At 44.4% G+C, this 18,049-nt stretch overlaps 3 protein-coding genes across 3 annotated transcripts in view; all 3 read right to left on the reverse strand.

Annotated features, from left to right (window-relative positions):
* The window catches only part of hoxb3a (homeobox B3a), a 72,144-nt gene extending 54,989 nt beyond the window's left edge, over positions 1-17,155 (reverse strand). Inside the window, exon 1 of the mRNA XM_052049695.1 lies at positions 16,592-17,155. The gene's annotated coding sequence lies outside the window, so the exon portion shown is untranslated. The remainder of the gene's footprint in view (positions 1-16,591) is intronic.
* LOC127590254 (homeobox protein Hox-B5a-like) lies at positions 73-2,940 on the reverse strand. Its single transcript, XM_052049765.1, is given in 3 exon segments — positions 73-1,057; positions 1,988-2,316; positions 2,318-2,940. Coding segments are annotated over 3 exon segments (900 nt in total). The 5' UTR covers positions 2,641-2,940; the 3' UTR covers positions 73-809.
* Positions 4,648-7,967, reverse strand: LOC127590261 (homeobox protein Hox-B6a-like). Its single transcript, XM_052049789.1, has 2 exons — positions 7,043-7,967; positions 4,648-5,809 (listed from the first exon to the last, which is right to left on the reverse strand). The coding sequence occupies exons 1-2, from the start codon at positions 7,605-7,607 to the stop codon at positions 5,538-5,540; spliced, it is 837 nt and encodes a 278-aa protein (XP_051905749.1). The 5' UTR covers positions 7,608-7,967; the 3' UTR covers positions 4,648-5,537.
* Positions 17,156-18,049: the final 894 nt, after the last annotated feature.

An 18,049-nucleotide genomic window follows, 5' to 3' on the forward strand; every position in this document is an offset into this window, starting at 1 on the left:
TCTACTGCAAACTGTAGCACAATAATAATATTTTGCCAAAATAAATGGCAATAATTTTGTCCACAAAAGAACTCAAAAGGATCAGGTTTATCAGGTGCTATTAATACACGACAGCCATACATTTAAAATACACTTTACACACATAAACCCCACGATGACAATAATATGCACTTACACTTGAAATGGTACAGAACGGGAAGTTAGAAAAAAATCCAGTTTACACGATAAGCAAGCCCTAAAAAATCCAGAGCAGTTTCTGGCATTAAAACATTGGGGATGTTTATTGGGAAGTAGCCTCCGGAGGCTCAAATAACTTACAATAAACATTTTTTTAATATGTACTATCGGCAAAACCAATTTCCACCAAGCAACAGGTATTATGAGACTCATGAATAAGTACGGGAAACGAGATATCGTTGCGCTTTTTTTTATGTATGTGTGTGTGTGCCTTTCCTCAAAGGCGGATATTCGTTCTCCAAAAATCACAACACAAGATGGCTCTACCAAGTACCACATGAATAGTTCGACATTAACCTAAAATGCAGTAGCTCCATCATCAGAAGTAATGAAAGATGAAAGTGCTGTATTAATACCGGGTCACAAATGAGGTGTCATATATTTGTGCAGTATTGATTTGGAGTCTCGTTTGGGGTTCCTAGTTACTTTGCTTTTTTCTTCTTTTTTTTTACACTCTTGGTATCTGATATTGTTGACGTTTTTGTCTTCAGTTTCTCTCTGGTTGGATGCAAAAAATGGCTTAATGGGCGGAGCGGTTAAAATTTAAATGAAGAACCTAATAATGTTAATCCCTAAGGTTGGAAGGCTGGGCCGCTAGTGCCAAGACTCATGCTTTTCAGTTTGTTGTCCTTCTTCCATTTCATCCTTCGATTTTGGAACCAGATTTTAATTTGCCGCTCGGTGAGGCAAAGCGTGTGCGCGATCTCAATCCGTCGCCTGCGCGTCAGATAGCGGTTGAAGTGAAACTCCTTCTCCAGCTCGAGTGTCTGGTAGCGGGTGTACGCCGTCCGTGCACGTTTCCCGTCGGGGCCCGTCATATCTGAGGGTTTTGAAGCGGACAAACAGTTGAGGACTGTTAGCAGCAGCAACACGTTCAGTTATTTGGAATAAATAGAACACACTGGACACAATCAATTAACTTCAAACTGTATACGGGCTCACGCGCGTAAATTTCAGTCAACTATTTGCATTCACCCTCGGTAGATTGGGAACAAATTTCAAACGGTACCATTTTCCCAATCGCATTGCATTCTCACACAACTGGGGAAAAAAGGTCTCGCTTTACAATGTCATTCTGGTTCACCGTCACCCCATTTCTTCTCTTCCCGTTTCATGGTGGGGGTGGGGGTAGGTGGGTGCCCCTTCTTCTGCCTCACTTCCCTAATGAAGTGCCCACACGTAAAATAACATTTTCAAAGCAACAACCTCAAAAGTCTTTTCTGGCCTTGATCTTTTTCTTTTTTTTTTGTCCATGTTTCTCACCCGCGGCTGCGTCTCGTCTGCACTTCTCCTGTAGCTTTTACTGCCGGGTTTGTCGCTATCTTGGCAGATTTATGACATTTTTTGTGGGATTTTCTAAACCAGAAAGACGGGGGCAACGATTCGCATTGATGGCTTCTAAATACAGACAATGAATAAAGGAACACGCAAAAAGAATGCTTCGGGATTAATAAAAGGCATGCTTTGCTGATTTACTGTTGAGTCACCGATTTGAAAAACAAACAAACAAACGCCACATTTTGAATTGACATTCTAAAAGAAACAAACCAGATTTCCGCTGTGGCTAATTAAATATTTTGGAAATGAAGGATCGGGTTTCTTCTAAATAAAAGTGGGTCACGAGTCGACTGAATATGTGCCTCCATTAACTGTTCAGTATGGCTAATCATTTCCAAGTGTCCAGATAAAGACACGAACGCAATGTGTGCTTATCAACACTTATGCCGGGAAAATATAGACACGCTTGTACCATGGCTAATGTGCAGCTTTCTCATCCAGGGGAATATCTGTGGAGACTCGCTGCCCGTCGCGCTGCCCGGGTTTGAGCCGGCCGCCCTGCCGCCCTCTTGTTTCTCCGCCGCTTGTGTTTGGTGATCGCCCTCGGCCGAGTGGACGTGCTGCATTTCATCCGCTTCCGCCGCACTCTCGTTCAGCTCCGTGAACCGCTGCGTCGCTCTGCCGCCGGACGCTGGTGAGGGCAGGTTGAAGGAGCGAAGAAGCCCGCTTCCCGTTTGTTCCGAGAGGGGAGACGAGCTCCGACTACTCTGCTTACTGTCTTCGCAATTCGTTGACGAGAGGGGGTGAGGCGATGGAACAGCTGGACGACTGCCTGAAACTCTTCTCGCTGTCCAGGGGGCTAAAGCTCCGAGCGTCCCCGACGACCGAACCTCTTCCCAAGTGTCCTTCGGTATTTGAGGCATTGGTGTTGCCACCTCCCCGGCTGGCGACCGTCAAGTCCATTCCATTGTAGCCATAGCCGTAAGAACCAGTCGCGTGATGCGCGGCCGTGGAAGGATCCCTGTACACCCCCAATGTACCGCTGCCCGGACCATAATTTAGCAGTTGATAGTCGGGGCCATTTGGGTAGCGCCCTGAGAACGAGTTTACAAAGTAAGAGCTCATTTAGGTTGTTTTACTTCGCTTATAGATCAATGTCAGGGGATCTTAATTTGCAGGATTCCCGGTGGTCCCGATAGAACGCTAGCACTTTCATCGATTTATGATGTACAGTATTAGTGAATTATGGCGATGCACTGTACTTGGTTTTTAGCTTTGTATGCGCCGTCCAAATATGGGGGTGGGGTGGCGAGTGTGTGTTTGACGGGAGTGGGTTGGGTAGGGCGGGATGGGGCGCCGAGAGCTGAAGGGAGCGGTCACGTGGTTTTGTTGACCCGTCGTAAATTCTCGCCGATGACTTGGATAGGTAATTCATGTTCTGAGGTTTCTAATGATAAAGGCATGGGCGGGGGCAAGCGCTCTCTCCCTCCTTCTCTGTCAATCCCGCACGCGAGCGCATACTACCCGCAGCTGAGCTCAGAGCGTCACCTACTGCCGTTAGATTTTATTGCAGCGATTAAAATGAAAGGACTGAGATTTTTAACTACAGGAGAACTGATCTTCGGCCATGCACGTGGGAGCCATTTTATCAATACAATTCGACCATCAAGTTTTTAAAAAAACGTAACTTAATGAATGCTGCATTTGTTTATGGTTTACATATTTTACTGTTTTTGTTTGACTCTGAGATCATTATTACTCTCTCATGGAGTCTAGTTTTAGTCAAATAAAAATAGGATCACTGCTTACTGCTTCCTCCCATCTGCAAGAGAGGGAAAAGTGTTTAACTTGATCAGTGAAACCGCATTGGATGAAAATGTGTTGATTTATGATTACTTGGTTTGCAAGGTATATGGTGAAATTCAATCACAGAGACTTCAACTGTCTGGTGTTGCATCTGCAATATCCACTCTGCTCTTCACGCATCGCGCATTCTCAAACGCGAGGGCGTGTGAAGATTTCCACATCATTTGATGTCTAATAAAACGCCACACAATATATGATAGAAGAGAAATGCTGAAGGGGAAAATAAGTACTGCAAATTAAATACGTACAAAAGTTTTAAAAGTTATTGAACTGTATATGTTAAAAGGCCGATCTGGTGGCTTCGTGGAATGAAATTGGGGGAAAACCCATCACGTGGAATGTACCTCTCAGCTATAACATTATTATTATTATTATTTTAACGTTTGCACAGGCGAGACGAAGCAAAAAAAAAGGAAAACTAAAATGCATGTAATATGAATGAAAGTATAAACTTAAATATCTTGCAGCTACAAAATTATTGAGGTGCATTGGCTGCTGCGAGTTCAATTTTGATTTTAATTTTAGTGAACGCTGAACATTTTATCAGAATCCTGTAATCTTAATTTGTAGGGAACATCAGCCTTGATTAAAAGGTTTTTACTCGTAATCAATTGAAGCAGGATTTGTGGTTACAATTTAATCGGACAGACTGACAAACCATTCCGGGAATATAATTTCCAAGAAATCAACAATACGCGCTGCATGATTTGAGTCGCATTTCTTGCAAGAAAATCACCCCCCCCCCCCCCCACCACGGATATGAAGTTGATGTGAATCACGTGAGGCGTTTCGTTCCCCTGGCAAAATGTTTTTTGTTCACAAGCATTCAAAATATCTTTGAAGTGAACGAGACTTGTATTGAATAAACACACACACACACTGAAGTAAGGTGCATGCATATATATATATATATATACACACAGTATATATATGCTGCCTTACTTCCAATTAAACTTAAGCCTTCTCTCCTGCGGGATGGAACATACGCCGGTCACGCAGGGGACAAGTATGGTTCAAAGGGTCAGAAGGACATTGTCCACTTTGTCTGGGTGAAGTGTGTGTTTATGGCTGACGTGTCTGGCTGCACGGCTCGAGGCCAGGTCAACTTTCGCCCCATCAGGCCAGCTCATCAATTAGCTCAGACCACCAGCAACATTGTGCCCGGTGTCATCTGCAAATCATATATATATATATATATATATATATATATAGTCAGCGTTGTTGTCATTTTATTATTATTAAAAAAAGCCTTTCCGCACACTGAAATTACATTCCCTTTCACTTTATTGGACATATAGGTAGTATTGTTAAGTACTTGACAAACACGGACATAATAACCAAACAATGCAAAAATCCCATAAAATATACAACTTCTAAATGTACACATTCCTGAATATTTTAGGTAGTTTAAGGAATGACAGCAATATGTTAATCCCCACCCCCACCCTAACCCCGCACCACCACAGCATCTTGAGAATGTAAAACGGTCAAGTGTTACCGTAACCCCCTCTTACAAAATGATGCTCATGCTCATTTTATATTGGGGTTTGACCCTGCTTTTATTTTACACCCTACAGTAGATATTAAATGAGTGTCAAACAAACACACGGATTTAGATTTGGTGTCGCGTCTCCTTTTTTGTGTGTACGGGTCTGACTCAAAGTTTAACACACGTTCTTTTAAATTAGACGGAAAAAAGTCAACAAAATTCAATGATTTACATTCAAGTGCCTAGCAGACGGAAAAGAGATAACTCGTCACTATTGGGAATGTAACGTGAAATGTGTTGTTAAACAGCACATTTCCGCCCAAACGGCTTTCTTATTTACGAATTGGTTTGAAACCATTAAGCGCACCAAGCAAAATGCACCATTTCGCCCATCGGCATCCGAAGTATTACCATCTCAGGCCCCGTCCCCCCTTTTCTCTTTTTAGACCACACAGATACAAACGGGGTCTATTAAGGGAGTTGAATGGCTCCTCTTTGTTTCTTCTCGAGGAAAACAATACAACGCGATCAAACGCGGGTTGACTTTCCCAGAGTTTTAAATTCAGACCGATGGCGTTGGAAGGAATGAAAAAGGATGAGAATGGATTCATCAGAATGTCTTTTCTTCTTCCCCATTCACGATAGTCTACTTCGTTCTTTCATTGTGTTACTCCGTCCGTTTCTCCTCTTCATCGACCCCGTTCACTGTGGATGAAGAGGAAGATGAAGAGTTGATCAGTTTGTTCTCCTTCTTCCACTTCATCCTCCGGTTCTGGAACCAGATTTTAATTTGGCGCTCTGTCAGGCAAAGCGCGTGCGCGATCTCGATCCGCCGCCTGCGCGTGAGGTAGCGGTTGAAGTGGAACTCCTTTTCCAATTCGAGTGTCTGGTAGCGGGTGTACGTCTGTCTCCCGCGCCTGCCGGGACTGCCAAACGCCCCTGAGAGAGAAGGAGGGTTGAAAAAAAAAGTGTTAGGGACGTTGACGGCAGTAACTCTATTCAACACATCATGAATTCGGGCTGGGATGTTCGGGTTTGAATGTCAAATATATTTCATTAGAAACAAATATTACATTTATTATCAATTATGCCCAATACGGCAAGTATGAGGAAATAAACAACATGGCCAAAATAACCACTGGCCTCAATAGTATTTCGACAAAAGGGAAAGCTCAATGAACAATAAAATATCCACTAGGTTATGAGTTTAGCAGTTTTATTTCAGATGTGAATAGAAGTCGAGTTGCCGAGGGGGTCAGGGTTTGTGTGTGTGTGGGGGGGCTGCTTCTGCAACTTTGGAAATACATTTACTTTTTAAGTGTGTGTTCTTTCTGAATCTCTGAATTTGGTTTGTTTGTCACCGCATTGACTTTTATGGTTTCGTTGTAGGCTTTGTTTTCGTACTTAGTAGTCCCCATATAATGGAATAAATTGGAAAAGCTCTGACCGCATTATAAGCTCTGCATCATCTTCCGAATTATACCCAACCTCAAGAAGCTAAATAAACATGTTTGTCAACACGTGTAGAACATGTCCTCTTATAAGAGGGAAACATGAAGTTATATATCCTTGCTTTTGTGTTGTGACATTTAGATGACTTCGGTTTCACTCATTTCACACTCACTCCAGTGTCAGTATGACTCCTAGCTATACGAAGGTCCAGTAGATTCTAGACATTTTTTTCTGACGATAATAATAATAATAATAATAATAATAGTGATAATAATAATAGTATTATTACTATAATAAAAATAATGTTTTAGGATCTAATTATAATTCTATTCATATTATTATTATTATTATTATGTCTCAAAGAAAACAAAAAGAGGGGAAGATATCATGCATGAATGCAGGACGTGGCCCTTTTCACCATGTGATTTCTTTCTTCTCGTCTGCTCGGTAGCAGCTTTGAGCGGCAGTTCCAGTTCCAACCCAAACATACCCGTTTTACGACGGACAGTAAAATAGCGAGCAGTGACTGACGGGGCCAACAAACGGTGATCGTAAAACAACTCGTGGGAGAGGAGGAGGAGGAGGAGGGGGGAGAAGGAAGAGGAGGAGGAGGAGGAAGAGGAAAGGGAGAAACTCAAAGAGGAAACAAACGTCAGTTTTATGACGGGGATCATAAAATATGCAAGGAAGATGCGTTGGAGTAAGACGGGGGACACTCACCATTGCAGGCGTTCATTCGCTGCATCCACGGATAAATGTGGGCTGACCCCGTTTGCTTGTCATTCACGGTGTCACCGAAGACCCCCTTGCCACTCAAGCTCGCGCAGTCCGCCTTGCGATGCACGACGTCGTGGCCAAGCGCGAGGGGATGCTCGTCCAGACTGCAAGCGAATTCCTTGTCCCGGTAGAAACTTGTGGCGGCCGCTGCCGCCGCGGCCGCCGCCGCCGCGGCTGAGGCATAGTCACACGCGCTTGTGCCGGTCGAGGCGCCGACACCGACCCCCGCCGCCGTCCGATGCCCCCCGTACCCTCCGTTGGTCGCCTGTTGGTAATAGGTAGAAGCCGGGTAGGGCTTGTCCTGCACGCCACCTCCGCTCGCGTTGTACGCCGCCGCCGCGGCGGCCGTGACGGCCGCGGCTCCAGAGTAATGTCTGAGCGGGTGGTCAGCGGCGTATCCGGAGGAATAGAGAGGGATTTGACCTAAGAAGGACTCGGCCGTCTGCCCGCCTCCTCCCGTTCCCGATAACGCAACGGGGAAAGAAGAGTTGACAAAATAGGAACTCATGAGGACAGTCGGCGAGGAAAGTGGATAAGAACGGAGGCGATGAGCGCAGGGGCAGGACGGGAGGGCGCGAAACAACAACAACGCGCACGCGGTATGAAAAGAAGGAGGAGTAGAAACGGGGCTAGCGGCTAGCGGCTAACGCTTCTCCCTCCAGTCCTCCTTCATCTGCTTCCCCAGCCTGCACTTTATGATTTGTTGTGTTTTATAGCCGACAGTTCGACGGGCTGCCGCTATCACTTAGTTTATCGCAGATTGGGAGGAGGGGTTGAGGTTGATGAGGGTTAGAGGGGACGCGGGGAGTCTGGGTGGTGCGGAGAACACGCAGAAGGGGAGAGAGGGCGAGGGGGGCATCGGCGTGCGTGCGCGCGGGCGCGTCAAGCGGAGGGGTATACGGGAGGTGGAGGCAAGCGGGCACCAGCTGACCACACCCTGACCAATAGGAAGGTTCGGTGCCTGCGTCGCCCCGACCAGGCGGAGGAGAGAACGGCGTGTGCGCGTGCGTGTGAGTGCATGAGCGCGTTCGTTCGCCCGCGCGTGCGTGCGTCGCCTCTTTTCCCATTTCCACTTTCCAATCTGCCTTCCTCTCTTGCTAATTCTCTTCCAATCTACTTTTACAGTCGTCATCTGGTTCCCGGTGACATTGCGCAATCAGACTCGGAGTCTTTCGCGCATTAAATTGATTCTCTTTCTCCTTGTGTCTCCCGTCTGTTGGGCCCCTTAACAAACGCACTTATGCGCAGCGCTAGCGAACTGAAGCCCCGAGGGGTGTGTGTGTGTGCGTGTGTGGCGTGTACTAAATGGGAGTAATAAAACATATTCCTTGCGCTTTGCAAATAATACATAGCACATTCAAATGATTCCAGCGAAAATATGTCACGCCGCCGCTCGCGCGTGACCCGATGTGCTCGCGTGTCGGTGATGGTATACAAAATGATAATGCGGCGATTCCCGATTTAATCCGTGAGAGGTTTTGCAGTATGCATGCACGTGAAAAATGTTCACGGGTGCCTTTAACTTTGCATCGTAAGTGAACAAGGAATGAACAGAACTCTATGAATCGGGTGAAGTGCTTCTTGGGTTTCTTACTGCCACGAGGAGAAACGTCGTTGCGTGTGGCTCGCGTGCGAAACGTATCACGACAGTGTTGCTGAAGAAGCATGCCCGATTTGATGGATGTCGCCTGTGAATTATTGTGTTGATTTGTGACACCGATGGAATGCAAAGAAGACCACAGGCGAGAATTAAAGGAACAGTCCTAATCCCTCTTGTGAGCATCAAGTAATATTATGCTCTGAAATAAATACACAGAGTCTTTACAGGGGATTACAATACAGCCATTGCGGATCTCTGGTATGGATTCATTGTTCCTACACAAGAAAGCCAGACGAGCCAGTCTCCATTTCATCGGCGTTTTGCAAAATGAATGTGCGCTGCATGTTCTGAAAGAAATAGGCTAGTCTCAGTCTCAGTCTTGTCTCCTTCTCTTTGTTCCCTTACAGGCCCCGGTTTGTCTAAATGGGCATACTGCAGACAGTATGGCTGACAAATAGAGACAAAGACTCTATTTTTACTTTTACTTCACTGTGTCCCACCCCCGCCATTCCTGAGTATGCTTCATGCCTTCTCGCGGCTCTGCGAAGTAACACGGGTCAGATAATAAGTTTAAACCTGTCTGATGCGATAGATCATGTATAGACAGATGGAGGAGCTCTCTTTAACTTTCCTTTCCACCGCCCCCCCCCCCACACACACACACCCGTTCGCGATCTTTCCCTCTCCTGCATCTCCCTGCAATGGCAGGATGCTCCGTTTCCTCTCTGCTTTGTGGGAACTGGAAGCCGCAGTATTGTGTTGGAGCTGACTGCGGTTTAATCATTAATGACTACCAACGCTGCACGAGCGGGCTGGAGAGGGGGGGGGGGGCAGCACAGGCTCGGAACGCGCCACAGTAATGCTACTATTGCGTACAATACTGTACAGCCATAAAGTCATTTTGGCTTTGACGGTGCAGTGTGAACGTAACGGTAACTTCTCCGGCAGCATGTGTGGGCACGTTGCTGATAAACATCTGCAGGCACATCTGCATCGGGACACTTAAAAAAAAAAGATAAGATATTATGTGAAGCGGGATTCCTTTGGAAATAAGAACATAAAGACTGGTGGTCTTTTTTTTTGGGGGGGGGGGGGTTAAGTAATTTTGTTTTTTGGAAATAATTTTTGGATAGAATCTTCTCAAACGAGGATAATTGACGCCCACGCGTAAACATTTGGAACTAATGATAATAATTAAACCGTTTTGAAAAGACAGATACAATTGTATTAATTTAATTGGAAAAAAATGAAATAGTAGGCTATATGCCTGTGGACATCGACGGCAAGTTGACGGACATATTTTGTGATATCCCTGCCTGGAAAAGGCCTACGGTCATGCATTCGGCCTATTCGCGCTGCTCCTATGCTGAAGAAAAATAAATACACGCATTGAAAAATAAAACAATAAAATCAGATCTGAATGTTGAACCCTTTCAGGGACAGCGGTTACCACATTGAACAGTTTCTCATATTATCAGGTTGCAGGGTGCATGAAAGGGTTAAAGTTGATACACACGGTGTTTTCGGTTTCCTGATTCATTTATATCGATATATATTACTTACTAATAAGTTGTGAGTCCTCACTGTCAGTTAAGAGTTTTCTTGTTTATAAAAGGAAGTAGACAATCTGAAAGAAAATATATTTAGGAATTCTAACAATTATAAACAACCCCCCCAATCCCCCAACAAAATCACCTGAGTACAAGTAATAAAATAAAACACAAAAAAATAAGCCATTTCCTGCAACGTATAGCCTCGACGCATTTTGGCAGGATGCACTTTGGAAACAGATGCGCGGAACACCGACTGAGAGAAACTTAAAGGAATCTGAACACACACTAAAAGAATTTTCATGGCAACTAAATTCCAATGGAGCCAAACTTTTGAGGCTTCTTTATGGCTTTATTGCTCTTTTCACCACGTCCCTACGTGCGTGCGTGTGTGTGCGCGCGCGCGAGTGGTGAGTGTGTGTCTGTGTGTGCGCGCACGTGTGTGTGTGCTGTCCTTTGTGCTGCACAGCACATTTGTTCATCTGCTGTTTGCTACAGGCCTGTTTTTTTAACTTGTCCCCCATTCCTTGGATTTTACAAGGAGTCAATAACAGTCATAAAGCAATAAAAAATCGCAGCGCACACACACACACACACATAGCCTCTCCTTTCGGCGCACAGTGGCCCCGAGCAATTTTCACACCGCCTTTTCGACAGACTATTTACGCACAATTATTGCCAAATGGTTTACTTTACTCGTACATCGTATTTATTAGTGATTTTTTTATTTTGCGAGCGAAAAACGGATTCCCATGTGCGTTTCAAGGCGACCAACAGAAAACCGATGTGTCTCAATGTAGCGTATTGATTCCATTTTTGGTTCATTCAGCTCGGTCAATTAGAACCTCGCTTGTTCCTATTTGAATTCGGAAGCCATCTCTTTAGAAAAATGTAATTACGCTAAAATTGACGAATACGCTGCGCCACGTTGACTAAATGTGATCGATCTGTATTTTAATTGTTACTTTTTTCTTTTTACCTACGTAGCCGAACGGTCCTTCCGTGTAGCCTGCGCATTTTGCGCGCGTCTTTCTTGACCGAACCCGCAGCATGCAGTTAATAACAAACCGACCGACTTGAATTTTGGTGCTGTAATTTACGGATCGTTTCTACGGAGCGAAAGCTCGCCCTTCACGCAGCCGTGAGCGCGTGGTTGTGTCAGCTCGCCAAACCGACCCCGGGGCACGTTAACGATTAAAGGGAAATTCAAGTCACCACAAAGGTGGCTGCGGGCTATTTTTACTCTTTCTCTTATTACGACGACATGGAACAGACGCGTGTAAATGGGGGGGACTTTAGATTGTTCGTAGAGCGAATCCGTCCCGATGTTTGCGGCTTAAAGATGATCAACCAGTCACTCGAAGGTTATTGGGATAAAAAAAGAACAACAGCATAACACATATTATGAATAGTTATATTACAATCACAATTATCAGTAACAACATGAATATGAATATTTAATTACCACGGCATGCAACCTGGTAGTGTTACATTATATTTATTCCTCTCCGAAACTTGCTTGTGTGATTCACTTATTTATTTATTTTTTTAAATACATTGCATTCAGCACTTTTTTTGCCTATTTTTGCAAATCTCTTAAGACAAAATCTTTCACCAAACTAATATAATCGTTTCCCTAGGTGTGAGTTTGAGCGTGGATGGTTGTTCGTCTCTGTGTGCCCTGTGATTGGCTGGCAACCGATTCAGGGTGTCCCCCGCCTACTGCCCGGAGACAGCTGGGATAGGCTCCAGAACCCCCGCGACCCTAGTGAGGATCAAGCGGTTTGGAAAATGAATGAATGAATGAATATAATCGTTCTCTTGTAAAAGCAAATTACTCTTGCTTAACTTTTGGTAAAAATTATATTTTTGTCACAAAACACTTGATAGCTATCACAAAACCACTCATAGGGTTTCCAAAACTGAAAACACAAAACACCGCTTTGTACTGAGTTTGTAAATTCGTGACACGCGCTTTGAGCGCCCTTGAGCACTCTTTTTTTTGCAGAACCGTAAACACAACTCGCTGTTTCGCTCTCGATTTCCAAACGATCCACGTACTCCTTGCAAAACCATTCACATTTATGGCTGTTATTTACACTATTCTGCCAATTGCACACTGTCACAGGAGAAAAGAGTTTGAGATAATTACTTCACTTTGCAATCACTTTGCAGAGCGCTATAAATAATGCACGGGTAAGATGTCGGTGAGGAGTGTGTGAATTTGACGATGGCCAAGGAGACGTGAAAGTGAAGAAGGGGGGGAGAAGGTGAAGAACCAAGGAGGCTGTTATAAAATTGCCAGATCGGTGTAAAGCAATGTTTGTGCTCTTAGTTTTGCATTCCACGAATGTTTTTGACGATATTGATGTTAATAGTTTTAGAAGTTATGCTACTAGAATCACGGTCTCAATATAAGCATTCAGACGAAAACCGCAAAAGGCGAAGCGTGATGTATGGCCTACTTGTAATCTAATTACAGAGCAAATCCACTGGCAGGGCTGGCTGTTGACCAAAGCATAAATAAAGGAAAGCGATGATTTATATTGATTTGTCTTGGATACTGATGAGAAAGGAGATGATTTTTCCCCTCTTTCTGAGTCATGAATTATACTCACGTGCACTCAAATACACATATCAAGGGCCCCACCCCACGCTGCCCTTCACAAAAACGCGTGAGCGTGTGCGAAAATTCACGCGCAAGGGAGCATTGGCTCTATGGTCTGTTCATCAAAACAGCGACCCTGACCAGCCAGCAGAAAGTTTTCCACCCAAAGCTTGTTTTTTTTTCACTGCGCCCAATCCCACAGTCCACTGGGGCACAGTTGTATGCATACTTCACGCCTCATTCAACACAGTGTAACAGCGACTCTGGCTAACCTTGGCGAGGCACCAATCTGTCTCCAACTGCGATCACATCAAACAAATAACGAAAGAAAGCCGCTAGCAGCAAGACAAAAGGTTAGAAGGGTACACCTTACCGCCATGATCCTATGGTGCACGCGCGCATGCGCACTCGCCCGTTTCAGATTGTTTCATTTCACCGTGTGGGCAAAAACAGAGGCATAGGGTTGTCAACAGATGAGACAATGCAGGCCCTTACCCCACACTTACACACACGCACACACACACGCACGCACACACTCACACACTCACACACGCACGCGCGCGTGCGCGCGCGCTAACATAACACAGTGGCACTACCGCATAGCAAGCGTTCCTTTGAATCACCACCATCGCGTGGATGATGTATACAAGGCTTTACACATCGACACCAGTTGGTCGCTAGATGGCACCAAAGCGTTTTGCAGGATACTCAGGAGCTACCCAGCTGGGAAGCTTTTGCTGTTTGGTTGTAGGTGAAACCGACCGCTCGTGGAGGTGCAAAATTGCGATGTGGGCTCCATAGTCATATAAATATAGGTGTTGATAAACACAGTCCGAAAAACTGGATGTTGTATTCTTCTGCATCCGTTTACGTCGGCGTAGTTGACCATTTTAAATGACTCAATTTATTCATTCATTCATCTTCCGAGCCGCTTGATTCAGGGTGTCCCCCGCCTACTGCCCGAAGACAGCTGACTCAATTTATTTTGTATGTAAATATACTGATGGTGTATGAATGAATTTGTAGATGAATGAACGTGTGGTCTTGACTAAAGTCGCTGTGTTTTGGAGCAACATGTCAAATATGAGCAGGATATTTAAGCATTTATCAATCGTTTATGACAGTTTCAGCATACTGTGCGGATTATTTACTACCGTCAACGTGTGAATGGTTGAGACTCAAGTAAGCAAAAAAAAATCATACAAGACGATTTCCCTTGTGTGCTTCAAAACAATGACGAGGTAAGCATCGGCACATTTATAACTATATGTTCTGAACTATAGGCACGTCCTACCATTATTTTCATGTTGGCCTTGAAATGTATCAATTAACCTTGAGCCATATTAATATGTATTCCTACTAATAAAGTAAATTACAATTCCAAAATCAAGTCATTGAATGAGCGTGTGTCATTGCATTTAGGATTTTCATCTCAACAAACGGATATGGATCATATTCACTTTACCGTAAAATAGATTTGGAGGCTTTGGTTCGATAGTTTAAAATTATACACTGCTCTGCATCATAAATGAGTGCAGCTCCTGTGAAAAGTAAGCCTCCACCCTTCCAGCTGAAAAATGAGGACAATTTCCAGAATGTGGATGAACAACTATAATAATAATAATAATAATAATAATAATAATAATAATAATTAATTTTGTGCCTTAAAATTTAGGCTACATGTTATGTGAATCCACCCAAGCCCTCTCAATGCCATTTTGGACTATTTTGTTTTTTTCATTATAAAGATATTTATTACGTTGACGTTCCAGAAAATACACCAATCTATTAAATGTGATCTTTTATTTCATATCTCCTAACTCGCCATTGAGTACTCTCGTTTCTCGTTTAGTATACTCCGCATGCAAACATAAAAATGCGTTAAATGCCATTGACATTCTTAGTAAATTACAAAGTGATCTATATCTATATCTCTTCCTATATATATATATAAACTAAGTTATACCAATGTCATCTGCAGGATCAAAATCTAATCAAATTTAGCATTTGATGCATAACTGGAGAGCGACTGTAATTTCCTCATTTGATCCATTCACGAAAAAAGACGTTGCAGCAAACACAACTTCGTTCACTCCAAGGTCATTCTGTAATGCCATCGTGTAAATGTGCATAAGCCTGAAAGCTAATTATTTTTCAGCCTTGTCCAAAGCCTTTGCGCTGGGAGGCGGAGCCTCCGCGCCCTGAAATATACAACCACGAACTAGGAGAGTTCGTGTATTTATTTATCTACTAATTCTGGTAAAAGGTCCAAAAACCTTTTTACTTACGTCAAAACAGTATTAGCTACAATGGAAAAAAAAGCATCTCTGGATGGATTTAAGATAAACATGTACATCGGTCGAACATTAAAATGCCAAAGATCTTACTTATGTGAAACCAAAATTCAAGTACTTGTTTTCAGTGTATAATATATGAGTTATTTAATTAATTTGAACCTCTCTTGGATTCAAAATCATTTATATCGCTGAGCCTAAAATAGGCGAGTTTCCGGTCCCGCATACTCAGCCAATCACATTGCAACCAGCGGGCAGGCGTGCTGAGCAAACACGGAAATGGCTCCGTTGTTGATGTTGAGGATCGGAGAATATGGTTTGCGGTCATGGCAAACGCGAGTTGAGCGCTTGTCGTAACGCGATTACATGTAAAGTAAATTTGTGCAAATAAGGGACGAATCTGAAGCTACACTCGTGTGTCTGTGTGTGTGTGTGTGTTAGAGAGAGACATGTGGTTGTTGGTTTTACATATTAAATTGTGTAAGATGTGCAACTTTGACCAGATTCATCACGCAAAATGACATACTTGACCAGGGGTGTCCAAATCCGGTCCTCGAGGGCTGCTACCGTGTAAATATTAGATATGTCCCTCCTTCAAAACACTTTATTCAAATAATCGGTTCATCAGCAAGCTCTGCGGCAGCTTGGTAACGATCCTGAACATTTGAATCAGGTGTTGTAAACATGCATCTAAAACATGCATGAAGAGCGGATTTGGACGCTCCTGTGCTTGACATTTGACACAATAACAACGACTATAAGAAAGGGCCTGACGTTCTGTGTGTACGTTTGAGCGCGACGTGCACCGGGGCGTGCTGTGAACAAAATTCGTGATGATGATGAAGCGTTCGGGGAAAATGAATATCTTTACCCGAAATTCCCGATGGCCATCCTACCCCTGGATGTACATTTGTTGGGGGCAAGGGAATGGGTGGAGGGGTAATCAAGTGAGGAAAAAAAATACCAGCCACCTGCTGGGAGGAAATGAGAAGGGAAGCAAAGTCATAAAAGTGGGCAGGGCGCGCTCACGCACGCGCGCGTGCGATGGACAGACAAAGAGACGACTGCAGTTCGAAAAAGACAACGTGGACCCCCAAAAAAGGGCACTAGTCTCACGTTTGAATGCACAATGTTATTAAATAATCCCTTACTCACTTCATATGTAGCTAGTCTCTTTCTAGCGGTCAGTCAACAAATGGCACGCAAAACACATGGCAAAATTGATCCTTGATCTTTTTTTAAATCAAACACTGCAGTTTCGCTTGGTGATTCGTGCGTCAGGAACCCTACTATTAATAATTTCATATTGAAAATTGATCACAACACTAAGAAGAAACAGCGGGAAATAATCGAAGAGGCAAAATAGGGCAAATCAGCGGTTGTTTAGTCACCAGCGTGCATGCAGCACCCACGGCTGTGGGTCACATCAAGCGTTCTTACCTTTGTTGATTGTCGGTCACGGGTCCGAAACACCTGCAGCTCACTCGGGCATGCACGTTCTCGCCCGGTACCATGGGGAACCGGACGGTCGTGGTGCATGCATACCGGAAGCATGCAATTTGGAGGTGAGGGTGAGGAGCAGGAGGAGGAAAATATCGGGGTCTGCGTTGTCAAAAAAAAAAAGGAATCAGCCTGCTTCATCGCTGCCCCCACTATCTTCACCAGCATCACTCTCAAAATGACGGGAACTAAGGAGGTTCGTGGGGGGGCGTTTTCAAGTCTCTCCGCTGTCATCGCAGCCGAATTGGCCCGCAAATTCCGTGCGCCGTTTTCGGGAGCAGGCAGCAGCACGGGACCACGCGGAAAGCGGAGCCATAGCACGCAGGAGCAAGATCCGGAAGAGCAAGCTGGGGAGGAGGAGGAGGGGTGTGTGGGTTAGCACGGGTTGGTGTCAACATCTCTTCGCGGCGAACCAAGCACAAACCGCGACGAGCGTTCTTATTGTTAGCGTGCAAGTCAAAGCCAGCTCGGTTCAATGTTCGGTACCGCGCAATTCGCAGCCTGAAGGAGCTCGGCTCAGCGGAGGTGGCTGATTCGGGCCGGAGAGCAGTGCCGCAGCAATATAGCCACTTGGGAAATCATAAAAAGTTCATGTTCACGTTAAGGGCGTCCACATGACCAGTCCACCGGCCAATCCCCGCGCGCAGGCACTCATAAACTTGTATCACAAAGTTGTAAATTTTCATAAAACAACAAAGAATTGATAGCAATTCGGTGTTAATGTTGAGAGAGAGGATCTTGCTCCCCCCCCCCCTCGTCCAGTCATCTCTCTGCCATTTTATTCAGCTTCTGCTCTTGAAATAGACGCTTATACCCTTCTCTCCGCGCCAAATATTTTGGAGGCTTGTATTTATTTAAAAATTGCACAACGCGTCTCATGCTAAAAATAGATATGCTTTGTCCTGTCAGATCAGCGGTATTCATGCAGGCATGTTGATGCTGCAGTGTTATCATATAGCTTGTTGCAGCTAATGCTAACACGACCAGACAACTAAACGACGCCCTCAGCTATACACGCGCCTAGTCCGTAACACACCGATGGATTGGAAGCATTGGTTGGGAGACGCGTGTGACAATTGCTCCATTTGAAAACATGACCAATACATTCAAACTTGATCTTGATTTTAAAAAGAATAGTCTAAAGAAGACGTAATCGCGTATTTATCTTCCTATGATCTTGATATAAAAAAACAATCTGAAGAAGACGTAATCGCGTATGTATCTTCTTATGGATTCCCTTTGGTTTGTTTGTATTTCTTGCATAGAGGGAAGATTGAAGTTTTGCATTGAGTTTGAGCGTGCATGGTGTCGACTTGCAGTTCTAAGCCGGTGAATAAGCTGCAAACACATAAACGTAGTTTCGCATTGCGGCACTGCGTCACCATTTTAACGAGCCAC

Source organism: Hippocampus zosterae, chromosome 17 (genome assembly GCF_025434085.1).
Source record: "Hippocampus zosterae strain Florida chromosome 17, ASM2543408v3, whole genome shotgun sequence".
Taxonomy (NCBI): domain Eukaryota; kingdom Metazoa; phylum Chordata; class Actinopteri; order Syngnathiformes; family Syngnathidae; genus Hippocampus; species Hippocampus zosterae.